The following is a 24,309-nucleotide window of genomic DNA, read 5'->3' as shown; positions in this document are numbered from 1 at the left end:
CGAACAAACTTGGAAATTTGTTTCATACAAAATAGTACTCCATTTGGCAACTGGCATTAAAATCCCATTTGCTTGAAGTGCGTTGAACGAATCAATATCGCTATACTACTCTCTTACAAAATAATGATCAACCTGCTCACATTCTAACTTTTTAAAGTATATTAGCTTCTGGTTATTAAGGTTTTACATCCACCTATCGAGGTGACACCTGCTTTCAATTGATCTTTGGATCATTTAAACAAACGGAAGAGGATTATTTTACAATGTTCAAAGGTACATACAGGTCCTCTTTACACGAATAACGTTTTCGTTAAAGCAATCTTCGGGTCACCAGTAATTGAATTATCATCACAAAATGATTGCTATTAATAGCCGCTATATACACGAAATAGAGGCTACACACAATAACACAACATTCTAAAATGCACCGAACCGATACGCAAAAAGGTCATTGACATTCAAACCAACCTTCAATAGGCTATTACCTAATATACCAAGTCAAGATGATATTGCACGGCATTGGCTCCAATGGAATTCTGTATTCCTGATCGGAACCGAACGAGTCGATGGCTTTTGAAAATATTCCTATAAAATCGATGATTGCCAATAATTGGAGGTGGGGCAATTGATAGATTGTGTATATTGTGTATTATACATATATATGAATTGATTGGTACATTATCTGTGCAACGGCACGATGATATGGTGAACAATTGTAGTTTTTCACAATAACATTCACTGAAATAAATGGTTCAATCGTCTCAAAATATTTTTTGGCTTGTTTTTGATAATTTACATGCATTTCGGTTGTTTTCAAAGTGCAATTATAGTAATTGCAATGCCCGTCTATTTTTAGCCATCATCAAAAAAATGTACCATCCAACTGAAATTATTTGCTCGAATGTTTCAACACCATCTTATGAACTCCTGTTGAAGTTGTTGTTAGTGTTTGCTACAAAATTGAGAAATTCTTGGTTACGCCGTTACAGCGCTATTTCATACGCATTACCTTTTCGAAACGAGACGTACGACAGCCAAGTTTTTAATTTCAAATATACTCGGAATTTCGAAGAAATTTCCAATTTAAAAATGGTGAACTAAACCATTTTCTAAAGGAATATGGGGAAGTTGCAAAACCGAAATTATCAGGCGTTCATAACTGAAACGATTCGAACATTGCATCAATTTGTTGTATCTTATGGATTTGTAGCTGTTGATTGAACGAATATAATTTACATTGAACAACACTTTGCGGCGCTATAAAGATTCAATTTCATTGGATTGTATTGTTATTGTGTGAAACATTAACGTTGCATGTACGCTAGTTGAGATTGGTGTTGTAGTTTTTACTCTTGTATTTGATTAACTTTCTTTGTTATATCGGACAGTAGAAAGGGATATTGTGGAACAGCGAACAGGATAACAAAAAAATCGGTTTGAAAATTATAATGTAGACAACTGTACAGTGAACGTGTGTGTATACAGCGGGAAGACCGATATATTGTTTTCGCTGCATATTTTATATTATGCAAGTCCCATACATGTTTCTTTTCAGCTTTTTTTTATTCATTTTTGCATCATCAGTAATTTTTGATTGAAAAACTGAGAAAAAATCAATTTTTCATTCATTGAAAAATAGCGCCGAACAAAAAATGTACGTCCAATCTTGGCAACAGATGCATAATATATATAATTTTCTAATGATATGTGCACGTTTGATTTGATATGTCAGATCTTATTACAGAAATAAAATATCTTCCTTAACATTCGACATTATTGAGATCCGATTGAAAATGGAAAACTTCTTACAAAATAACAATTTTTCGATTTAATAAAGTTGACGCTTTCAACCAGACGAATCTTTAGAATCATTTACTGGTTGAGGTAGAATAATAAAATTTGGAACGAACTAAGAATGTTCATCGGAAATGTTACCAATGAATGGCAAACAAACAGGTGTGACAAATGAAAGAAAGACCTAGAGATTTGCAGAAAAAACTTCAGACTTCAGACCTCCGCATCCATTTGATATTTTTCCAGTTTTTCGCATAGCATCGGATGGTGGAGTATCAGATTTTCGGAATTTTAAACATGCAACGTGTGGCAGGATGATTACCTATCGAATAGTGCTACAGTCACCGAGTGTTATGTATATTGATATACATATTTGATATATCAGGATCTCATCAATCTCACCTCTCTGACAATTTGCTTAAAATGCTGCAAATTAAAAACTCACATACGCCACAGTAGAATCTCTATTCCAAAATTGATCGTTCCATTTCGTTGCAACTTCTTCATATCATCTAAAATTTATATCTATTCTACTCCAGAAATTCATTCGCATTTTCGGTATTTAACCGAAAATATTTTGCAATCCTGTTCCAGTAAATAATAATAACGTACCGTACACCAACACACAATGTTAAAGTTGCCTTTTAAATTGTATTGAAATAACTATTCTCCAGTGTTCATGTACTTAAAATGCTATGGTGATGAGTTACTGGTACCCAACATGCGTGTTTTTCTTGTTCGATGCAAAATCTATATGAAGAGGAGATTCGTCAGATCTACTTGAACTTCAACGTATATCGTTACCAACAGAAATTACCACCAAAATGTTCAACGTTAAATAAAATCGTATCAAAATATGCATCATTCATGGACTCTTGTCAGAATTGCAGTTTCATTCAATATCTTCCTCCTACACACATAACGTAAAATCGTCGCACGCTCACCGTAGAAAAACCTTACGTTCGTTGTCTTTCCTTATGCTATCCTAATAATAAACGAAACTTTACCCTACATGATGAAAGAGTTGAAAGAAACATGCAAAACTGTGGTTTTGTCACTGCGTGGAAGACATGCAATGTACTCGCTAAAGAATTTTTAAATTTACATATTTCTTTAGCTGGCATTTATGCATTCCTGTTCACCGTTAAGCATCTACTCCAGTTGATGAGTCGGCCATTCTCGCTCAAAGAAAGAAATTGGGTTCAATTAAAAACTATCATTCCTAGTGCTTACTGTGCTCCTGGTACAATTTTCGTTATGATTGAAAATAATGCAAAGAAAAATTAAAGATTGGTTGAGTTTTTTTCTTTCTGTTGACGGGAAGCACACATATAAATCTCGAAACGATTTCATTTTGCCCGTGATAAGGAACTAAAATTTCGTTTTACCCAACAGATTTGAATGCGATGGAATACCCTCTGCTATAGTACACAAAACTGATTGTGGTTTGCAGAATGGAAAGCAAAATGACAAACTGTATCTAAAAGTCAGCGTTGTTATGGCAGGTCAATTTCTCAATATTTAATCAGGAAAACATAATATGGTTACAGCAGAATGTGTTTAAAAGTTGTTTAACAATTTCATGATATTTATCGTATGACTGTCTGTATGCCCTGCCCGTGTGTGTATACTATACTATATATAAATACACGAATGACTTTTAGATTCGTTGTTTTTATCAAAAAATGTATTATTTTGACTGAGGTGCGTGAAAAGAATATCAACTTGATATGCCAGCTTTTAGTCAAAAAGACAACCCATGCACATGAAATGTAATCGTAAAAATTGCAAAAGAATAAACTATCATTCCGTGTCCTCGGCTGGTTCGTTCACATTAACTGGTGATTTATCATCGGTGGTAACATTTAAGAGATTGAAACCATTGTACAGAGCAGACACAGAGAGAAGAATTCGGTTGATTTGACAAAAGAAAACAAAGAATTTTCTACTCATTTAAATAGCTGCCCCCCGAAAAACGAGCAATAGATCTGTTTCTGTTATATACTCTTATTATTGCTCTCTTCGATTGCCTGAGACAGAGATGTAATAATGTAGTGTGCGTTCTTGTCAGTTATGGAAGAATATGAGTAGCATTTTTCCAAAACGGAAATACGAATTTTGTCCATACAATCTCGCAAGGAAATTGTATACTGATAGAAGGTGGATATCGAACAAGAAATGCGAGATCAACACCTCGCGAGATTTTTGACATTAGGCGAGATAAATCGGCAACGGTAGTCCGGTTTGTCGGTTGACCTATATAAATTCATTGCAATCTCGACACATTTTTACAAAATTGAATTCCGTACAGTGGTGAATCCGAATCCGAATTTCGTACGTAAGTGGACATTTCATATTTCAGTTTTTGTTATCAAATTCTCACAAATACTTCTCATTAGATCCTTTAAGACACTTCTAAGTTTTGCTTAGATACTTATATTCTCTTACCTATATATTCTGCTAGCGCAGAGTGGAGAGCCGAGAAATAAACGCCGGCGGCGTCTAGCCGTCCAAAAAAGGTGTGGTGGCGGCGGCTAAGTACGGCTTAGCCGTTAAAAAAGTTCAGGCGATGACTGGGCCTATCCGCCGACCAAAAAGGTCGGCTGGCGGCGGCTGGATGACAAATTTTTGTAATTTTCGCACTTTTAACGAATTTTTGCGCTTTTCATGAAATTTCAAATCTTTTACGAATCGAATTTTCGCAATTTTTACGAATATTTACGATTTTCATAAAATTTGGGATTTTCACAAACAAAAGACCATGTCCATCGACAATATTTTCTACAAATTCTTGGAAATTTTCTTAAATTTCTCAATTTTTCTTGGAATGTTGTTTTGAAGAAAAAATAAAAAACTTACGAAAATCAAAGTAGAAAATATCTTAAAGATAGACATCGCAAGGGACATTAAAAGTAGGAGTACATTCTCAAGTGACGGACGGTACTGTTCCAAAAAATGAATTTAATGTTGTTGGTTTGTGTCGTCTTTTTGTCTTTTTTTGGATAAAATATGCACCAGCCGCCGAGTTAGCCGACCTAAACCTCTGGCGGCGGCTTACGGCGGCTAGCTGCAATTAGCCGACCAAAATCTCCGGCGGCGGCGGCGGGTCGTTTTGGGCCTAGCCGCCGTTTTTCGACGGCTGAAATTTGGCGGCTCTCCCTCCAGTCTGTGCTAGCAGGTGTTATTCACAATTTGTTTTTAAAATATGTCCTTCGTAGTTATTTTGTCCGAACGCCCTTACCTAAATGGTCACTTTGTAAAAACTACAGCAAGAGACTTGACCAGATTGCTTGTCCGTTTCTGCGCAATGAAAACTAACTTTGCTCAAATGTCCGTTTCTGCTCAATAGATTTTGCTAAAACTAATCACCTAAAACAATCAACTGAATCCGTATTTCTACCGTACGTCGATTTATTGCGAAAGGTAATTCAAAAAACTGTAGTTGGGATTTTCAAATGTTTGTTTAGCATTTGTAGGGCGACCAAAATTGATTTCTGACTTAATTACAGTCCTAACAATCCACACGGCTACGGACTGAAATACGGCTCATCAGCTCCTACTGGTGGATTTGACTCCAATAAATTTATTACAATTCGAAATTCTAGACATGACCAAGACTATGGTGGAGGAGTAGGAGGACATCATTATCAACCTCATCACGACACATATGCTGAGGTCCATTCTTACGGTGGAGGTGAACTGTCACGCTCAGTAGAATAGGCAGGCCTATTCAGAGCTTTATTCAACTTTTCTAGAAAGAACTTGAGTGACGCTCAAGAAATCAGAAGAAACAACAGTCCCTTTCATACCTAGGGATGATTAACCAAATATTAATCAAGTCATTAACAAGTGATGAACTAGGATGTTGCAATCATTATAAATTCTTTGATCTGTTAAGGGCGATATTTCGGCTTCATGAAGAGCATTTTATTGAATAGCTGTTTTTGATAAGAACGTGAAATAGCCATGGAATCTGTAGTTGAAAAAATCGCACCCTCATTTCTATTTAAATTCGGTCAAGGTATTGAGAAAGAGGAGTAGGTAGGTAGGTAGGTTGGTAGGTAAATACATAGCTTAAGCTACAATGTGAACATTTCATGAACAAGATTAAATTTGATCCACCCAAATCCAAAGCCCAAAAAACATATCTCCATAACTCCCATATGAACACCGGAAATCCAACCATAATAATTTCACATACTTCAGTTCCAATATTCGCACATTAAAATCAACATTGCATTCATTTTATAAAATTAAATGGAACCGTGATGAAATTCGATTAATTTATATCTTTGCCAGTACATACAATTGCATTTTTGTAGCTTTTAATTAACAATACTGTATATCAACACGATGCGATGGCTATAACCAGATTTCACGAACATAAAATTAATAACTTGAATAATGGATTATGTATATATCGGTCGACAACTACAGTAAACATTTTCTTCCATTATGATTGGTGTATTTACTACATCATCGGAATCACACACTTCTAAGCATATCCTTTTATTGTGAACGCTAAAATGTGTTTTGGCTTCGTTTTTTTTCTTCTTCTTATTTTCCACTGTTCAAGAGAGATGAGGCCTTTCTTGTAAGTATGTGCGCGCGCGTGCCAGTGTGTCCAGTGTGTCTTCAATTCGCTCAATTTCACCAGGCGAGCATAAATTGAACAATTGAATGTGCACTTGTACGATGAAACTGAATTGTTACCCGTAGCATAGCAATGTACATACATCATCTATATGGTGTATACATACATTTATGGTTGAAATCGGCCTATAGGGTGTATCTTTAACTAGTTCAATTTAAAAGACAGTGGATAAATTGGAAACAAAGTTTTTGAATATTTCCATCCATTTTCAGTCATCCCATTTCATGTGACATTTTGTTTTTTTTTTGGTTAAATTGGTAGAAAATTTTACGATTTTTACACGAAACATGACTTTATTGGTAACCTGTTATACGCAATTTTCCAATTGATTAGAGTGACTGCTTGCTTTAAATGTGAATGTGTAGACAAAGAAATGATCTTCAACCGGTTCACATAAAGCAGGCGAACATAAGCAGAGAGGAGATGAATTTTATTTCTACTATGAATATTATTATGAAACAACACAAAGGTTTTACGTGAATACTTATTCTATATACACACACTTCTCTACATGGGTAACAGGCGAGGTAATACGAAGGTCGTAAATACGTATTCCATTCAGTGAACTCTGTTGTTATGTATGGTATGTTGTGTTTATGTTATGTTTTCGATGTGTATGTTTTCGTTTAATTGAACGGTTTCAAGACTGTAAATATTTTGCACTATTTTTTTTCGCGAACTGTTCTAAAAAAACATAAAGTTTTGGAAAACCGAAGAGGACTCATTACAATATTCCTCGTAGCGACGTTAATGACTATAAAGGGATGGTTATATTATTCGAGAAGATCCAAAATTTTTATTACCGAATTTTCCGCAGTACTTTCCCTAACAAAAAAGTTCCAACTTTCATACCAGGGGACAATACTTTCGTTCCGCTGAGAGAAAGAGATATGTCAGAAGAGCTTTTATGCGATATATTTGCTCGTATCATTTGAAAACAAATCGTAGAAATGTTATGTTGATCGATGTTAAGCGATTGTTAACTTTTACTACAGCCGGTGTAAGTATATAATAGAAAAAAATGTGGAAAAGTTTGGTGCTGCTTAGAGATTTCAATCCAATTGATGGTATTTATTCCACCACGTTGATATAGTGGTGTTTAGATTTCAAAGAATGCAAGTATAGTTTCACTATCGTTTGTTGTTTCATTTGATCTAAATATTTACAATAGATTTATTCCAAATCTTTTACTTCATTTTTATAAACAATCTTTTTGCTATGTAAGATCAGTTTAATCACAGGGTGTCGTTTATTCCTAAAGTCGTTATCGATAACATATGATGGTCGTAGAAATAAGGTACGCTGACTCTGAGGTCTCTTGACATACAGCATTCTACAGTTTTAATTGTTCCACATCGTTCCACATTTTGTCAACAAGAGAAGCGTAACGAGAGTCGTTTCACTCACATGTAAGTGTGGAATTGAAAAAACGTAGCCGACAAACGCTACTTCTATGTGGTGGTGGAATACGTGTGGAACAAATAAAATGAAAGAAACAAACGAAACCCACGAAAAGTAAAAACTAATGATTTTTAGTGGTTTTTTTACCCTTTTGCTAGATTTTTAATAATTTTTTTTTAGTTGGAGGATTTTCTTGCATTTAAGAATTTTTTGAGTTACAGTCAGAGTTAAATTCCAGCATGAATTTGCTGCAATTATTTTCCAGCACACATTCAATCAAAACTGTTTCTACTTGTTTATACGGTTGAAACAGCTACCACGCAAGTTAGTAGTGGTAAAACCGTATAAAGTCGTATAATCAGTTTTGATTGTTTGTGCGGCTTAGCTGAAAAACGTCTGAAGCAAATTTATGCTGAGATTTCGCTTTCTCTGACTGTAACTCTTAAATGCAAGAAAAACTGTCAATCTTAAAATAAAGAGTTTTTTCGTTGATTTTGCGGATTTTTTGATGGAACTTTTTCACGATTTCAATTTGCCCTTTCATATCTACTCGAAAGCAGATATTGACAAACCTCTATGTCAATCATCTGCTGCGGTTATTCCTTTTTTAATAATTGGATACGTGGTTTGATTTTTCGATAATTCATTTTTTCCGAGCTTTCGATTACAGTCAGTAATCTTCTTCAGGGAACTAATGTATTGCATCGATTGTTTGTATGTGTGCGTGTTGCTATGTTATTTGTTCTATTGGTTTTGGTGTATGTGTGATGTCTGATATTTTTGGTAATATTGGTTTCCATGCATTGCTTAGGACCAGACCTTTATCGATGTTCATCGCTGCGGTTTTTATGAATATAAGGAACATTTTTTTTTACTTCTTCCCTTCTACCGATCAAAACAAGACGAGGACAGTTTTTGAACTTTTCATTCAAAGGACTGATATAAACAGATGATATAAATTAATAATAGGCAGTGGCGGATTAAGTTTTTCAGCGCCCCTGAACGTTACCCATGTGTCATGTGTTTATATCTATATCATATACATCTTTCGCTTTGAACTTTTTAGAATAGGATACAGTGTGTAGTAACAACGATAGCTGATCCTTGCAAGACGAGTTTAAATTGTAGAATATTTTAAGCTTAGATCGTCAAAGGTATTTCAGATTATCAGAACACTACAAGAGCGGAGCGAGTGAAACTTTTTCTTAAAATTTTTACTTTTCATCACGTTTTACTCAATATTTTTGGTTGATTTGTGATGTACCGTAAGATCACTTATAAGATTAAATGTTTGGATTTGGTTACGAAAACACCTTTGGTTTATTCGTTCTATTCATTCCACACTATATTTCATCACTCAACCATTCAAATAGTTTTGGCTTGACGCAACCTATGCAATAAAGGCATAACCAGACGGGAAATTTTTGGTTCGGTCGAACTTTTTAAGATAAACTATCCGAAAATTCAAATTTTAACTAAAAACGTGGTAATGGCAACGCCACATTCGCCTTACAGTCTGTACAGTTTCTAAATATATGCGCCGTACATGCAATTACCTTTCTAATGACACCCCACACGACGACCATGTACGTTTCGTGTACCTCGAAAAATTTCTGTAAGAAAAGTGTAAGGTTTCGGCTTTTGATCACCTCACACTAGCCACACAAGATTCGAAGAATTTTTTTGAAAGTAGTTTTGGGTTCTGGGGTCGAATACCTTACTGGGCACGTATAAAAAATTCCAATAGAAAATACGTCCGATTTCGGTCTTCTGTTTTTCAGAAGAATACCTCTTGGTATAGCTCATTGAAGATCCGTGATCCGTAATATAAATATCTGTGCAATAAGAGAAACTCGGAACGTTTTTTTAAAAAAAAATCTTTATTGAGATGACAACAACAATTTGCTTATTTATTTATCATATAATAATGTATGTTATGTAATGGTACCAACATATAGTTTCCTTTTTCATGTTTTTTTTTTTTTATTTTCTTGTATCCAACTAATATTTACAATTCCAAAAAATTATTTTCTTTAATTTTAACATTTTCATAATTCTAAGAATTTGATTTTTTTTTAATGTGGAAAAAAATTACCTAATACATGCGACCAAATGCTTCCTCAATATCATTTTGCCATTCGCATTTTGCAATTTGGTGAATAAAATATTATTCTAACGATCGGGAGCTGACTCGAACGCATTGCCGTAATATTTTCATCAAATTGCAAAGGCTCAAATTGCATTAACATCAAATATATAAATTGATGAATACACTCGTTCGCTGCATATCAATATCAACTGATGGTGATCTTCCGAGCCACAAATTAAAAAATAAATCAAAATAAAACTCTTTTCTCTTTAAACCTTCGACTAAAGTATATTACTTATTGATATAGGCTACGAGTCTCTATACAAAAATTAGTAGTAAAAAATTGGACGGATTTGCATTTTATATAAATTAGTCTAAAATAAATGTAGCAAATTTGTTAAACATATTCACCATTTTGAAATCTTAACTTGTAAACTACGGTAGACGTAATATATATCATTTTTTGTGTACTTTCACTTTATATAAACTCAATAGTTTTTAACTAAATTTGAAACTTTCTTTTATGGCAGTAACTTAATGGAGTTTTTATGTTTTATAAGTAACTATAATTTCATACAAAAAAAAATTGTAACATTCAGTTGCACCGTTAAGATCATTTTGCGTATAAATTGGGAACAATAAAATACTTGTGGAGAAAATGCAATGCTCTCTGGCGACCATTTTAGGTCGAGTTTCTTTGAAAAACAATCTACAAAAACGAATAAATTGCGTCTCCACCAACTTTCAATAATTTTGTATGCTTGCTAAAAGGACCGAAAGTAAAGCTGTCAATTCGCGGGGCGAAAGCTTTCGCTTTCGCCCCTTTAATTGACATGTCTTTACTTTCGGTCCTCTTAGCAAGCATACAAAACTTAATACGTTACTCTTTCGGCCTACTCAATCGATACGTAAATAACTATTATCACAACGCAGGCGAGAAAATAATTATTTTCTTACCTCTGCTGAAACTTTGGGAGCCTTTGTTGTAAGAAAACGTTGTGTTGACCTCGGGAAAAAGTAGGAAATTTCATTTTCTCGAGTGACCTGTTGCCCTCGCTATGCTCTGGCCACAAATAACACCATCGAAATGAAATCTCCAACTTTTTGAACAAAATACTATCATCCTTTCGCTATTGACTGCGAGTGTAGAGAAGCCTCCAAATTTCGAAAAGAACGACATCCTTGTCCATGAAATTATAATTTCCAATGATTGAACAAACTAGGCATGGCCGATTCTTCAAAACGGTCGATTCAGCTTGAACGCATTCATTATTTTCGTGAAAATAATATGAAAATGATTGAGTTAGAATCCGTTTTCAAAATCCCTAAACCACCGCGGAGGACGGTATTAGATCAGGCGTGGGGTAATTTGGCACACGGTGCTAAAACAACGCACTTTTCAACTACGTAAAAGGTGAACTCGCACACGATTTTTCGATACCAAAATTTTGTAAAAGGAGTCATTAAGTCGATGACATGGCTAAAAAGCATTTGCAGCAATGAACTTGCGTGTGCGAGTTCATCTTTTACGTAGTTTAAAAGTTGTGGTCTTTTGGCACCGTGTGCCAGATTTCCCGATAGCAGTTAGAGAAAGTTTCTTACGAAAACGAGACCTCAGTCATCTACAACCATAAAGATCCGCTACATTTTCGTGGAGTAATTCTGAGCGAATTCTTATTCAAGGGCTACATCCCCCAAGTGATGAGTCATTGCAATTCCTTCACCAAAGAACAATTTTGGAACTAAAACAAACACAAAACCTAAATGGATTCACGAAAACTGTGGCGAATCACTTTCGGATGGAATCTTTTTCACTTTCACATCATCGTAGGCAATGGTGAAAACGCTCTTTTTATCCGCAATTGGATTCCGTCGTCCCATACTATTCAGCAACGAATTCATGGCAATGCCAGAATCTAAATCATCTTCCAATGTGGAAGCATTCAATTGTTTTGACTGATTCGGCTGGCTTTCGGTGGATTCGATTGGAATCACTACTTTGTGACTGGCTGTTGTGACTTCGTTTTCTTTGATCGGCGATGGTCGGGCTGGTTTCGCCGGTGGTTTAGCTTTTGGCTTAGCATCACCGGATCCGTGTTGCGGTGGTGTTTCCGGGTAAATGTAGTGTGGAAGTTTGGTTGGTGGTACGGGAATTTCGGGAGCTGGATTGTATTCATATTCGTACCGGTGTTCCGAATATTGTAACAACGGATGGTTGGCGTCAGTTTGGATTTTCGGGTTGTGAGTCTTGTTCATGTCGATGTCTTCTTTCAGCATTCGAAGTCCCTTGGATGGCATCGATCGTGGTAATGGTTCTGGTTTTGTTGGTTGCCCGTCCTGTTTTGGAGCCTTCGATTTGATTCGCTTTTCTGTCGATCCAATGATTTTCTTATTGGAAATTTTACTTTTCTCCTTTTCCAACCGATAACTGTCCAGTCGCTTCTTTTCCGAATCACTTTCTCTGTTCTTGTTGTAATACCACTCCATGTACTTGGGGACACTGCGTGATGTCGTCTCCTCATCCATTTTTTTCACAATATCCGTTTCGGATCGAGATTTGTCGGTGGAGGCAATTTTTGTTGATTTCGATGTGGGAGCCTTTGGAGCTGGTCTTTTAGTCGACCGATGGATGGGTGGTTCGGACGCAGAATCCCGTTTCAATTTGCGTTTAGCGTCGGGATCACTTTTCCCGCTATCTTTCCGTGACAGTCTATGCCGAATGGCTGGGGTCGAAGCAATGCTATCCGAAATGTATTTGATGTAATCCTCGTCCTTATTGTAAACATCCCTAATATCAATGGAAGAACCTCTACGCAGCATTGCCTTGTTTCTCGATATTCGACTCGAACTTCGGCGAATTCGTGACTCCTCGATTTCCGAGTAGTTCTCTAAACTATCGCCCGAGTAATTGCCATTTCCGAACGGATCATCGTCATCCGACTGGTCGTCGGAATCATCAAAATACTCGACGTGCTTCTGGTGTATCTTTTGGATGTGTTTTTTCTTACTCAGTCCCAGTGGGCTTGTTTGTTCATCCAACGAATCAGATATCCCCATTAGGACATCCTTCTTCAGTGCAACCGATTTGGCAGATACTTCCCGTCGCTTTAGACCTCCGTCCTTTTTAAGTCGTTTGAAAATGTTCAACTTTGTCTGACTACTTTTGATGGGTGATCGTTGATCCTCATTTTCCTCTTCAATTGGAGTTCGAATCTTGCGCTTTATTTCCTCAACCATGACAACCCGACGCCTCGGTTTAATGGCATCTCTATGTTTCGATTTCTTTTTGTGACGTTTGCGCTTGATCCAGTACACACCCTCTGGACTGTTTGGTGGACTGTATCGAATGTATTCGTAGTCACTTTCCGACATGGAATCATCATTTTCACTTCTAGCACGTCGTCGTTCCGGTTTCATATTATACGGCTCGTCGGTTTGGGTACCCGTTTCGCAATCCGTTTGTGTTGCAATAGCCATCGCGTGGCCAGGAAGACTCTGTGTTTCCAAAGCCACTTCTTGTTGGCTGTACTTCTCCTCCAGTTTTGCTTTCTCCAACAAAATCTGTCGCAGCAAAGCATTCTGTTGTTTCAGGGATGTTTCCAGTTCTTGGTGTACGGCTGACTGATTCGGTATGTTGTACGTTCGTTGTGTGTCGATTTGCGCTTGATCGGACTTGAGTAGATTTTGTGAGCCCAGCAGTTTCAAATCAAAGTTTGGATCATTTTGTGAGTAGATTACGCTGGGAGCTTGGGACTTGGTAACGTACAATTCTGTCATCGGCTGCGGATGATTCACTTCATTCGGTAACGATTGGTGTATTTGGTTGCCCGGCAATATCTGATAGTGTTCCCGGATTATTTGTTTTCCGTTCGCTTGTTCCTCGATGAACCGCCGCATTAAGATCTCTTTGCCACTATTGTCAACCATAATATATTGCGGTTGTGGCTGGACGGGCGGAACATTTACGTAAACATTTTCTTCTTCTTGTTTGCCACGCGTTATTAACCGTAAAATCTCAGCATTGCCATCCTTGATGTACAAATGGTCACGATTCGTCCCATTGTCAGTATCGTGGGCCACTTGCCGTTTCATGTTGTTTCGTTGGTCGTATCCAATGTCGCTGCCACGATCAATCTCGTGGCGACGTAATGAATCGTCGTCAATTTGCTGGTCGGAAATTCGTTGTTTCTTTTTTATGTCGACGTAGTCCTGTTCGTCGGCCTGATCAATGATATCTTCGACGTAAATATCACGATCGTTAATCAAATTAGTTCGAGAATTGTGGATCTGTGTTTCTTTGGTGGATTTGATGTCTTTTAAGTTGTTTCTGAAAGGAAAAACAATATGAATGAGTCTGTACCGGCACTTCGCTACTCTCAACTCCATTTTACCTTATTTTAATGGAACGTTTATCGTCAGCCGACCGGACACGTGGCTCTATCTCATGCTCATGGTGCTCGTGGCGTAATTTTTGCCGATTGTTGACTCGTCGGCTAAACTCCCAGTGTGTTGGCTTTGTTCGGGAGTCCGATGACCGTTCCGCTGACCAAGCTTCTCTTCTTCCCATCCAATCCGCCACCTAGATAATTGGAAGAAAAATCAGGGTCAATGGCTTTCGATATAGTTTCGACGAACGAAAAAATTGTGCGTTTACAAATTTTTGGGATCTACAAATTGTGTGTAGGATAAGCGAAAGTGTAATCGTTTATTTGTGCTGCTACAGAAACTACATTATAGACAGTAAATTTACTATAGTAGAAGTGGTGTAAAGTTTTGTTGTTTGTGACTCAGAAACTGTGTTAAAGTTAAAAGAAAAAATTAATTTTTTGAAAGCTACCTGAACAGATTTTGTCTGTTTGCCACCGCCCAATTCTCTATGAACTAGATGAACGTCGTCCTCTGAACTATTGACCCTAATTACTCTTTTTCTACAATGAAAAAGAAATGACGATTATTCATTAATGATGGCTGAAGAAATTAGTTAGTTTAGAGGGTTATGTTTGCAGAAAAAGCTATAGATACACTAAATTCTTCTACCATAAGTTCACCAAGAAACCATTTTCATTTAATGAAAAACCATAATGAATAGAGAAGAAGTTGGTTGTTAGTCAAGCAACAGATATAAAGTGCTGATGTGATATCGATTTTGTTGCTTGCGTCGTAGTATAGCCAACGTATCGGTAATTCGTTTGATTAAATATTTAAGTCAATCTTTTTGTTTGGTAAATTGTTGGACAATTGTTGGGAATTCTACGATTCACTACAATGAAATACTGAGACTTGGGGATGCTGTCCCCGGAAACACGTCTTTATTGATCTATCGTACAATTGTAACTGACTTTTCACTTTCTTTTCTCCGTTCGTGTGTACTCTGATGTGATTCGTTCTAATGGCCGTCTAGATTAGGATTTCCACGAGTGATTGTGAGATACAATTCTCAACATACTCCCACCTTGACCTTCCATAACCTTGTTATTGAGGTCAACCAAATTGTTCACTTCACCAGGGGTACGAGAAAATCTGATTCCAAAATGTTCACTTCCTTAACATACTTCCATGTTCCTCGCTTTTTCGTTGTTACCACTGCGGTACTGTCTTCATTGAATGCTGCACTGATCATGATTTCTTTCTGTTATTGCATGCTGCCAAGATTTCTTGTCGATATTACTGCCAGTCCGATACTGACCAATTTCAATAAAGATTTCTTGTCGACATTACTGTCAGTCCTATACTGACCAATTTCGATGGGGAGCTTTCCTCGTCACAGTTGCCAGTTAGTTCGCTACTGACCGAGACAGTTTCGTGAAATTTTACTAGCTCTTTCGTTGAATGTGCTGTGCTGTGTGACCACTGCGGCTCGATCATTCTCCCATTGCGTGAATTCGCGCTTCCAATTTGATGGCGACCACTACGGTTCGACCATCATTTACCGTGCGTAATGTATCGTTACACTTTCTCTTGCTGTCGACCACTGCGGCTCGACCATGTATTACCACATGAATTTCGTATCTGTGCGTATTCGTCGTCGACCACTACGTCTCGATCATCCATGGTGTGAATTGCATCAGCGCGTTTCCATTTCGATGTCGTCCAGTACACTTACATGTTGCTTTTATCTCATCTCTTACCCACTGAGCAATTTCTCGACTTTTTTGTTATTGCATGTTGTCAGTCCGCCACTGACCAATTCGGGTTTAAATTTGTTCTAGTCACTGTTACTACTCCTCCTGGTGTTGCGCTTCTCTTCATCGTTGTGATCGTTGTATACTGTCGATTTATTTCTGCTCTGAAGGTTGCCACTCGTTGGCAGTCCACCACTGGCTGAACTAATTTCGACGTTGTGTTTCTCTGCATGACTGAATGCTGTCAGTTGAGACCACTGTTGATGCCAACTCCTTTCTACCGTCAGATGTTCCCATTGCTACTGTTCACTACTGCTTGACCAGCAGGCCATTACTGTGCGAAATGTACCTCTGCTCCATCTTTCGCTGGTGACCACTACGTCTCGACCACAAACTGTGAGAGTCATTTTGTGTAGGTACGTTACTCGTTCCGATCATTACATGCTGCCAGTACGCCATTGAACAACCATTACATTTCTTCATGCTATTGGATGCCACCTGTCGTCCATTGATTAATTCCGAAGGAGATTGGTTTTCATCACTGACCGATTCCTCACTGTTACCAGTCTCAATTTCGATAATGCCAGTCCGCTACTAGCTAGAATTGTCTCATTTCGTTGCTTCTATTTTATCATTCGCTCTGTTGTCAACTCGCTGCCTGACAAACCAATGACCAAAAAACAAATTCCTGTGCAACAATAAAATTTCTCTTTCAATTTTCTTCATTGCCAGTTCGCTGGCTGATAACCAACGTACCAAACCAATCCGTATGCCATGGAAAATCAACGCGCCTGCTGCCTCCTTATCTGTTCATTGTTTTTCTCGTTTTTACTAGTTTGACGACTCAACCAATGGAATCCTTTCCCTTTCGTTGTATTCAACCAACAAAGTTTACTATCCATTCGTTGGGGAAGAGAATTTCGACCAATTTTAAGGTTTCTTGAGAGATTACTGCCTGTGCCCAATCCGACACTCCGGTGAGCCGACTCCGGACACATCCCCAGTAAATCTCACCTCTACTTTTGCATCGAAATCTCCAGACAATCTGCTATGATTGCCACTCCAACATTTTAACCACTAAACGTTCTATCATCGTTTTCCGGATGCTCTGAACCACTAAATTCTCTGACGAGTCGTCTGCTGTGTCTTGCTCCCACCTTGCAACATCCCCTCCACCTACGTCATGAAGTCATCGCCATACCAGCTATATCCATTCACGGTGGAATTGACTCGTTTTGATGCTCCAAATCAAATCATTCAATTTCTACCTCGCTGCGCAGAAATTTTCCATCGACATGCTGCGTAGAAAAATTGGTTCCACCAAAAGTATTCAAACTCCGCTAGTTTCGATTACGTTCCCAGGTGATTGGATGCTCATTGGATACAGGAATTTCTCACACTTCTCGCGTTGGTTTCCGCTTGAAACCACTCCACTCACATCTCTTTAGTCAATTAATTTTTTCGACCGTTCGTCACTTTCGTCATAGTCCACAGTCAATCTACCTTGACACTTCTCCCCCTAATAATGTTAACTCAAACCAACGTCCTCATGTCCTTCTACTTAATTTTCTTTACTCAAATGTGCTGCCAGTTGAAATTTCCAATCTGTTCACCCTTAAATTGCAGATATGTAGAAACAACTTCCGGAACCGCTGAGCTCAACAAAAATTTACAAAAAAAAACCGCTGCAAAATGAGCATGAACGATTTTTCATTTCATTTCACTGGCTGCAAACAACAAACACCCTGCAATAACCACCAAATGCTACTCAAAACAATGCCTGAACCCCAATACCAACCATTTCAACCAAATCGTCCAGTACAAAAGCGTATTAGTCAATGTCAATGTCACAGAGTCACTCACCTGGTCGAAAATTTTAGTGATTCACGTCTACAGGAAGATTGTAGACTGTTTCTCGTGTTTCCTTTATCTCTGACGTAACAATATAAACTGCGTGGTGCCAGCTGCAACTTTCACTCAAGCTTTCGATTCAACATTCAACCACTGCGAGGTCTTATCATCTGAATCGTTATTCGAATGCCAGCTATTGTACTTTCGTTAACCAGCGACCAGTCACTGGTATGGTGCCCAACGGTAATGACTAAATGAACCAACGAAATCACTAGCAACACGAATCCACCACTGGATTTTCGTCTTCCTTTGAAATAATTGAAAACTTTGGCCCTTGATCCACAATCGTTTCGGTAACGCAATTTTTCGACCACTCGATTCAACATTCCACCAACCAACCGTTTCGTCTTAAACGACTGGATTTGAATGAGGAATGGTAAAGCACTTTTTCCAATCCAACAATGTTAGGTAATCCAACGACTAGATTTGAATGACTGCTACTGAATGGCTACGATTCTGCCAGCCAACATCTTGGATATGCCAACCATAAATGACTTTCGCATCTCAGTGCACAGGACAGTTCAAAAGCATCCCATTCCGAATCCGAATAATGATTTCCGTGACATACATTACTCACTGATAATTCTTCACAGTTCGAATAACACGAGTTCTAATTCACTTTGAGTTGAACAGTTGATTATCAAATGTCGATTTTCTTTAACTTTTGTTCACAATTTTTACTGAGCGATTCTTTTGAAAAACAGCTGAACATCACCATTCTGCATCTGCAGCCGTCACTGTTTTTTGAGCTTTCCACTATTTTATACAAAATAGTTGTTTTCCTGCTGCGCCACTTGTTGGGAATTCTACGATTCACTACAATGAAATACTGAGACTTGGGGATGCTGTCCCCGGAAACACGTCTTTATTGATCTATCGTACAATTGTAACTGACTTTTCACTTTCTTTTCTCCGTTCGTGTGTACTCTGATGTGATTCGTTCTAATGGCCGTCTAGATTAGGATTTCCACGAGTGATTGTGAGATACAATTCTCAACAACAATTGTTGTCGAGATTTCGGATAATTTAGTGCTCCTGCAGAAAGTACAATGCCTTATCTCCGTTTGAGATGGCACAGACGTTTTAGTTCTTTTAGTTCTTAACTCTTAAGTGAGTATTCGTCTTGGGAGTACTATTGTACCGAAGTTGGTCACGTAAACACCTTGCCTATTATATATTGTGAACAACTTGAATTTGGTTGTACACATTTACTTGGGTTGTTTTGACTAGTGACTAGCCTGATCAAAACAACCAATTTCGAAGCAAGTACGTAATCTACGATTGCATAAACTGCAACGGATTTTCTTCTTGCTATAAAATTAACTTCTTGCATTGCTCGTAAGTTTTGTTTCCCTGCTCTGAGTTAAAGTCTGGAATTTTTATTGGTAGATTATTTAAGTCATAGACTTAGGGACTGTTCACAAATAAAGTCACACCGTTAGAGGAGGTGTTAGAAGACGGTTTCTACAAAGGAATAACTTTGACACTTTTTGCGTGACGAGGGAATGTATGTATGTGAATGAGTAATGCATGTGTGCGAAATTAGGCGGTTCGCCTTCGGCTCACACGCCACAAACACCGCACACATGTATTACTCATTTACATAGGCTCTGCTGTAATCTACTATTACATAACAAGGGATTAAAAGTTAAAAAGTAGAGTTTTCGTGTGAATTTTGTTGAGCCGAGGCGAAGCCGATGTCAATAAACACACTAAAACGAGACTTTTAACTTTTATCCCGAGTTATGTAATGGATTTTACATGATTTTGTTTTCCCAAGGGTCGAAAGTGGCTTATTACACACCTAGGGAAAACAAGACATTTGGTTTAGGTTTCAAAAGCAGGTAAAATCCATTAAATAACTATTACATGCTTTTGAAACCTAAGCCAATTTTCATGCTATCCCTAGGTGTGTAATAAGCCATTTTTGACAGTTCGAATAGGGTGTTCCCAATTCTAAATCAATTGAAAGGATTCTGCCCTTTTTCGTATATCTAACAAGAACCGAATAGGACTATTTACTGACTCCGACTGCACTTGAGGCTTAGGAGAGGCGTAAAACACAAAAAAAACCTAGTGCAAAAGAGATGCAAGATTTTGTGAGCGAATTTCGTGCGATTACTTTCTCAAAATGTTGCATCTCATCTGTTACCGATCTTCGACATAGACTCAAAATCGATATCACATCCACTTCATTAGTATTTTGTTAAGGTAAGCACATATCCACTGTAAATCACAAATTCTTAGTATTTTCACCTACAATTTGCAGAAGTCTTATTCAAAATTTGTGTTCGATGAAATCGTTTTCAAAATATTGTCTCACATCTCCACCAATTTTTTTTTAAATTTTGAGGTTGGGGAAATTCAAGGAAATAATTCCATCGACCAGGTTTGACTACGTTCACAGAGAAAATAGCGTTACTTACCTTGACGCTGCATACAACGGACACCACGAGCATATACAGCAAAACAACAACGTCAATATTGAGAGTGCTATCACCAATGCCAAGAAAATGAGTAACCAAAATAGGACTCGATTTTCTGCCTTGTATACCATCTGAGAGATACAATTGAGCTGACAAAATTTGTACGAATGAAAATCATAATCTCTGTACTAACCTCAGCATCTTCAGACGTTGTAATTGCTGTGGCTCTGGCTGAATTGTTTGTCGACAGTCGATTTTGAATTTTGGCAATATCAACAACCGAATTACTGTCGTACAGTACGGTAGCAACGACAACACTCCTGAAATTATTAGAAATTTAATAATTTTGTTCCACATACAGCTACGGAAACGTTGACTCACTTTTCTCTACTATCGCCATCGATAGTCGTAGCACTGGGCGGATCGTAGCCATTGTACGGTCGAACATCGTGAATAATGACTCGTCCTCCCGTTACAGTCGACAAAATTTCCTCAGTCTTTTTACGATCAGGATTCGAACCTGGCACAACAAATGTGACCGTTCTAACGCGACTCTCTGGAGGGTAGACTCGAATCGTAGTGGTAGAAAACATCACCGGCACGCCGAGATCATACGCTCTGGCAGTCAATACAAACACATCTGTGTCGATTGATTCGGTCTGTCGCCGGCGGCGTTTGTGGTTCTTGGTTATTGTCAATTGTTCGACTAACGACAGTTGACCTGTGAATTGTGTGATTATTGAAATGAGAGCCTGGGAATCAAATTAGAATGTTCGATGTGTTACCAGTGATTTTGTCGACTCTGAATTTGTTCTCGTAATTGCCGTTGATGATTTCATATCGTATGACATTATTTGGTTCTTCGGCATCTTTATCGGTGGCTTTTATGAAAGCTGGTGCTGTGAAATTGCGCAGATCCGGCAAGAGTATGAATTCGTACAACGATTTTTCGAATATCGGTGCGTTATCGTTTACATCCAACACTTTTATTACCAACGGAACCTTGAACATTTCACAAATTTAAATTTGTGACCATTCGTTGAATTGTAAAATTAAACACTCAGTACCTGTGCGGAGTTTCCAGTTCCGTCATCATCTCTAGCCTCAACATATAGATGATATTCGGGCATTTGTTCTCTGTCGAAACCATGATTATCTGTCGATACAACTATTAAGCCAGTCTGAGGATCTAAATTCAGCGATGTGTTTAGATATCCCAAAATTTGTGTATATCTGACTTTGCCACCAAGTCCTGTGTCCACATCGGTTGCTTTCACCTGATCAGTAATCAAAAATTTTTACAAATGCGGCAAATTTTAATAAAAAAAAAGTATTGCGAATTCACAGAAATTAAGGGTCACTCCTAAATGTTCCTCAGTTATCAACTACAACAATAAGTAATGAACTCTGTCTGATGTTGTTTTATGTAGCAGAATGCCTGTTAAAAGTGACGAAGTAAAAGATTTTGGACCAAACAAATTATTGGAAGAGTTTAAACAACAGAAGTAACAGATTCAACGTCTCTGTTTCGAAATTTGAATTTGTTTTATAGTCATAACCGCACATTCCTTCAACCATTTTGTCAAACTTTTTGTCAGAGATACCCGAGGGGTAATCACTGATTTACTATCTCAGTAAATCACGGTAAGTTTAAGTTTATTCAAACATTTCTACATCATGAAATTAGTATAACAAATCGCATTGCGGTTCTCCACTGTGAGACACTTTAAAGGAGTAACCAGTTAAAATTATATAAAAAAATATTGTCCTTGAAATATAGCATGAAACTTGACCTGCAATTTACAATAGCTGGCCTAAAAATAAGGATGGAAAAATTTACTTGAAATACAGCATGGAAATCAAAAATATAGAATTAAATCACGGTAAATCACGGTAAATCACAGTAAATCACAGTAAATCAAGTAAATCAAAAATGAAGTTTCTACTAAATTTGAATCTATTTACTTCAATTTGTATTAGTTCATGAAATTTATCCTATATGTTTACGGCCACGATACTTCGAAATGTAATCCAGTGACAATCAAAATTTTTTGTGATTTACCGTGATTTACTTGATTTACTGATTTACTAGTGATTACCCCCTTGGAGATACCTAACATCAGCAATGGAAAATTTGCTATTTTCGAAGACTTGTCACTGTCGACCATCATCAAAAATTTAAACGACTTACTTGAACAATTTTCGTTCCAGCCGTCATATTTTCTGGCACCTCTGCTACATACACTTCCTGTTCAAATACGGGTAAATTATCGTTGACATCATTGACATAAATCGTAACATTAACCACAGCCGATAAGTTTGTGGCTGGTCCCAGTTCTTGAGCCAAAATCTGAACAAAGGATGCAACAGTATTAATAGCGAACGATAGCTTTGAGCAGTCATATCAATCAGTCTACCTGAAACTCAACCGAATGCCTTTTCTCATAGTCCAGATACTGATTATCCCGTACTCGTATCAGAAAGCTGGCACGCCGTTCAGCAACATTGGGCGTTATTTCGAATGTTCCATTATTGCCGATCAATGTTAATGAAAAAACGCCATTTTTGCCGGTATCATCGTCATAAACTCGCGGCACATAAGGATCTAGAAATACCAATGCTGTTCCTTGCGGAGAATTTTCGTCGATTCGTGCAATGTAACTGGAGGGCAATGGGGAAAAATTAATTTGCGTTAATTTTTCAGTGGATTTTTAAATGTTCGTACTGGTCATTTTCAAAGTAAGGCGGTGAATTGCTACGTTCTGGCAGGAAAAATGCTAATTGAACAGTAGATGCCATAGCTGGTGGCTCTTCTCTGGTAACTTTTACTTCTTCGGCAACTATTGTCAACAATACCGGATCACCAATGTGTGTGATGTAAGATATTTCGTCCAGAGGCCGTAACAGAAATATTTCACCTGTAAATTGAATGTTAAATCAAGCCGTAAAAAAGTGATATTGTCGTACGTGATTGTACGCATAGCATGGAGGAAAGGAATATTATATTTTCCGAATAGAATAATATTAATAATAAAAACCGAAAGGCCATAATACACCGCTCAACGTTGATGGGGTGTGTAATTGTTGTGGTTATGATTTTTTGCCCTTTGCTTTTTACTGCTGAAAAGTTAATGAACTTGTCATACGCAACGAACATGTAATTTGACAATGAAATGCGTAATGTTCGGTCGAGGTTTCTTTTATTTTATTTAATACCTCGGTCATATCATTTTCGTGCACATTATTTGATTGTCCCCTCCCGCAAAATATTCGACAACCAAAAATCCGACCGGCAGAAGTTAATTAATTCAAAATCACAACATACCAAGGTGGAGTTAAGTAACAATATTCAACATTAGCCATTAAGAAACGGGTTGGGGGAGATATTTAGCATGCACATATTACGAAAAACCAATTTTCAGTTCGTTTACCTCGCTGAAAAACTTAGAAAATCGATGGCGCGCTTAGTGAAAGTTTTATGTTTCTTTGTGGACAGAGGGGTTTTTCTTTGGGCGAATTGAATAGTAAGGTACAAAAACAAACTTCAAAGAAAATCGACTAGCATGTGGGATTTTCTATAATTCACAATGTGTTTCTTGGTCTTTTTCTTGGTTTTTGTTTTCTTTTTAAATTTTATTGCTCTTGCCGTTGATATAAAACTGTTATGAGCCATATACATCGGTCACTCGTTATTTAACTTCAGCAGGGCCGTAGCTAGACTCGATTTTCAGGGTGTGCTCAGCTCCGAGGGAAAAAAACATTTACAAATTCATGGTGTACCCTCCTGTTAAGTTATTCGTCTAACATTATGGGTCTAACACAAACATCATGACCAATTAATAGGTTTGGATCTTTCGTTTCTGGATTTCAATTAAAGGTTTTTACGTGTTACGGCATGTTTCATTTTCATAT

The 24,309-nt window shown here is 37.5% G+C and overlaps 1 protein-coding gene across 4 annotated transcripts in view; it reads right to left on the bottom strand.

Moving 5' to 3' along the window:
- Positions 1-11,448: 11,448 nt before the first annotated feature.
- LOC119083755 (cadherin-86C) overlaps positions 11,449-24,309 on the bottom strand; it is a 106,879-nt gene continuing 94,018 nt past the window's right edge. For 3 of the 4 annotated variants that reach the window (XM_037193539.1, XM_037193555.1, XM_037193547.1), the window contains exons 8-18: positions 23,123-23,315; positions 22,815-23,058; positions 22,589-22,747; positions 21,465-21,674; positions 21,183-21,399; positions 20,779-21,118; positions 20,591-20,717; positions 20,398-20,528; positions 14,776-14,866; positions 14,330-14,517; positions 11,449-14,265 (exon numbers count right to left, since the gene is read on the bottom strand). In XM_037193539.1, coding sequence (XP_037049434.1) covers positions 11,709-14,265; positions 14,330-14,517; positions 14,776-14,866; positions 20,398-20,528; positions 20,591-20,717; positions 20,779-21,118; positions 21,183-21,399; positions 21,465-21,674; positions 22,589-22,747; positions 22,815-23,058; positions 23,123-23,315 — 4,457 coding nt within the window. In that variant the 3' untranslated portion in view covers positions 11,449-11,708. Of the gene's footprint in view, positions 14,266-14,329; positions 14,518-14,775; positions 14,867-20,397; positions 20,529-20,590; positions 20,718-20,778; positions 21,119-21,182; positions 21,400-21,464; positions 21,675-22,588; positions 22,748-22,814; positions 23,059-23,122; positions 23,316-24,309 lie in introns of those variants that run through there. The other variant, XM_037193564.1, reaches the window with a different exon arrangement.

Source organism: Bradysia coprophila, chromosome X, assembly GCF_014529535.1.
Source record: "Bradysia coprophila strain Holo2 chromosome X, BU_Bcop_v1, whole genome shotgun sequence".
Classification (NCBI taxonomy): domain Eukaryota; kingdom Metazoa; phylum Arthropoda; class Insecta; order Diptera; family Sciaridae; genus Bradysia; species Bradysia coprophila.
The sequence above is the reverse complement of the archived record's forward strand: the minus strand, read 5'-3'. Positions and strand labels throughout refer to the sequence as shown.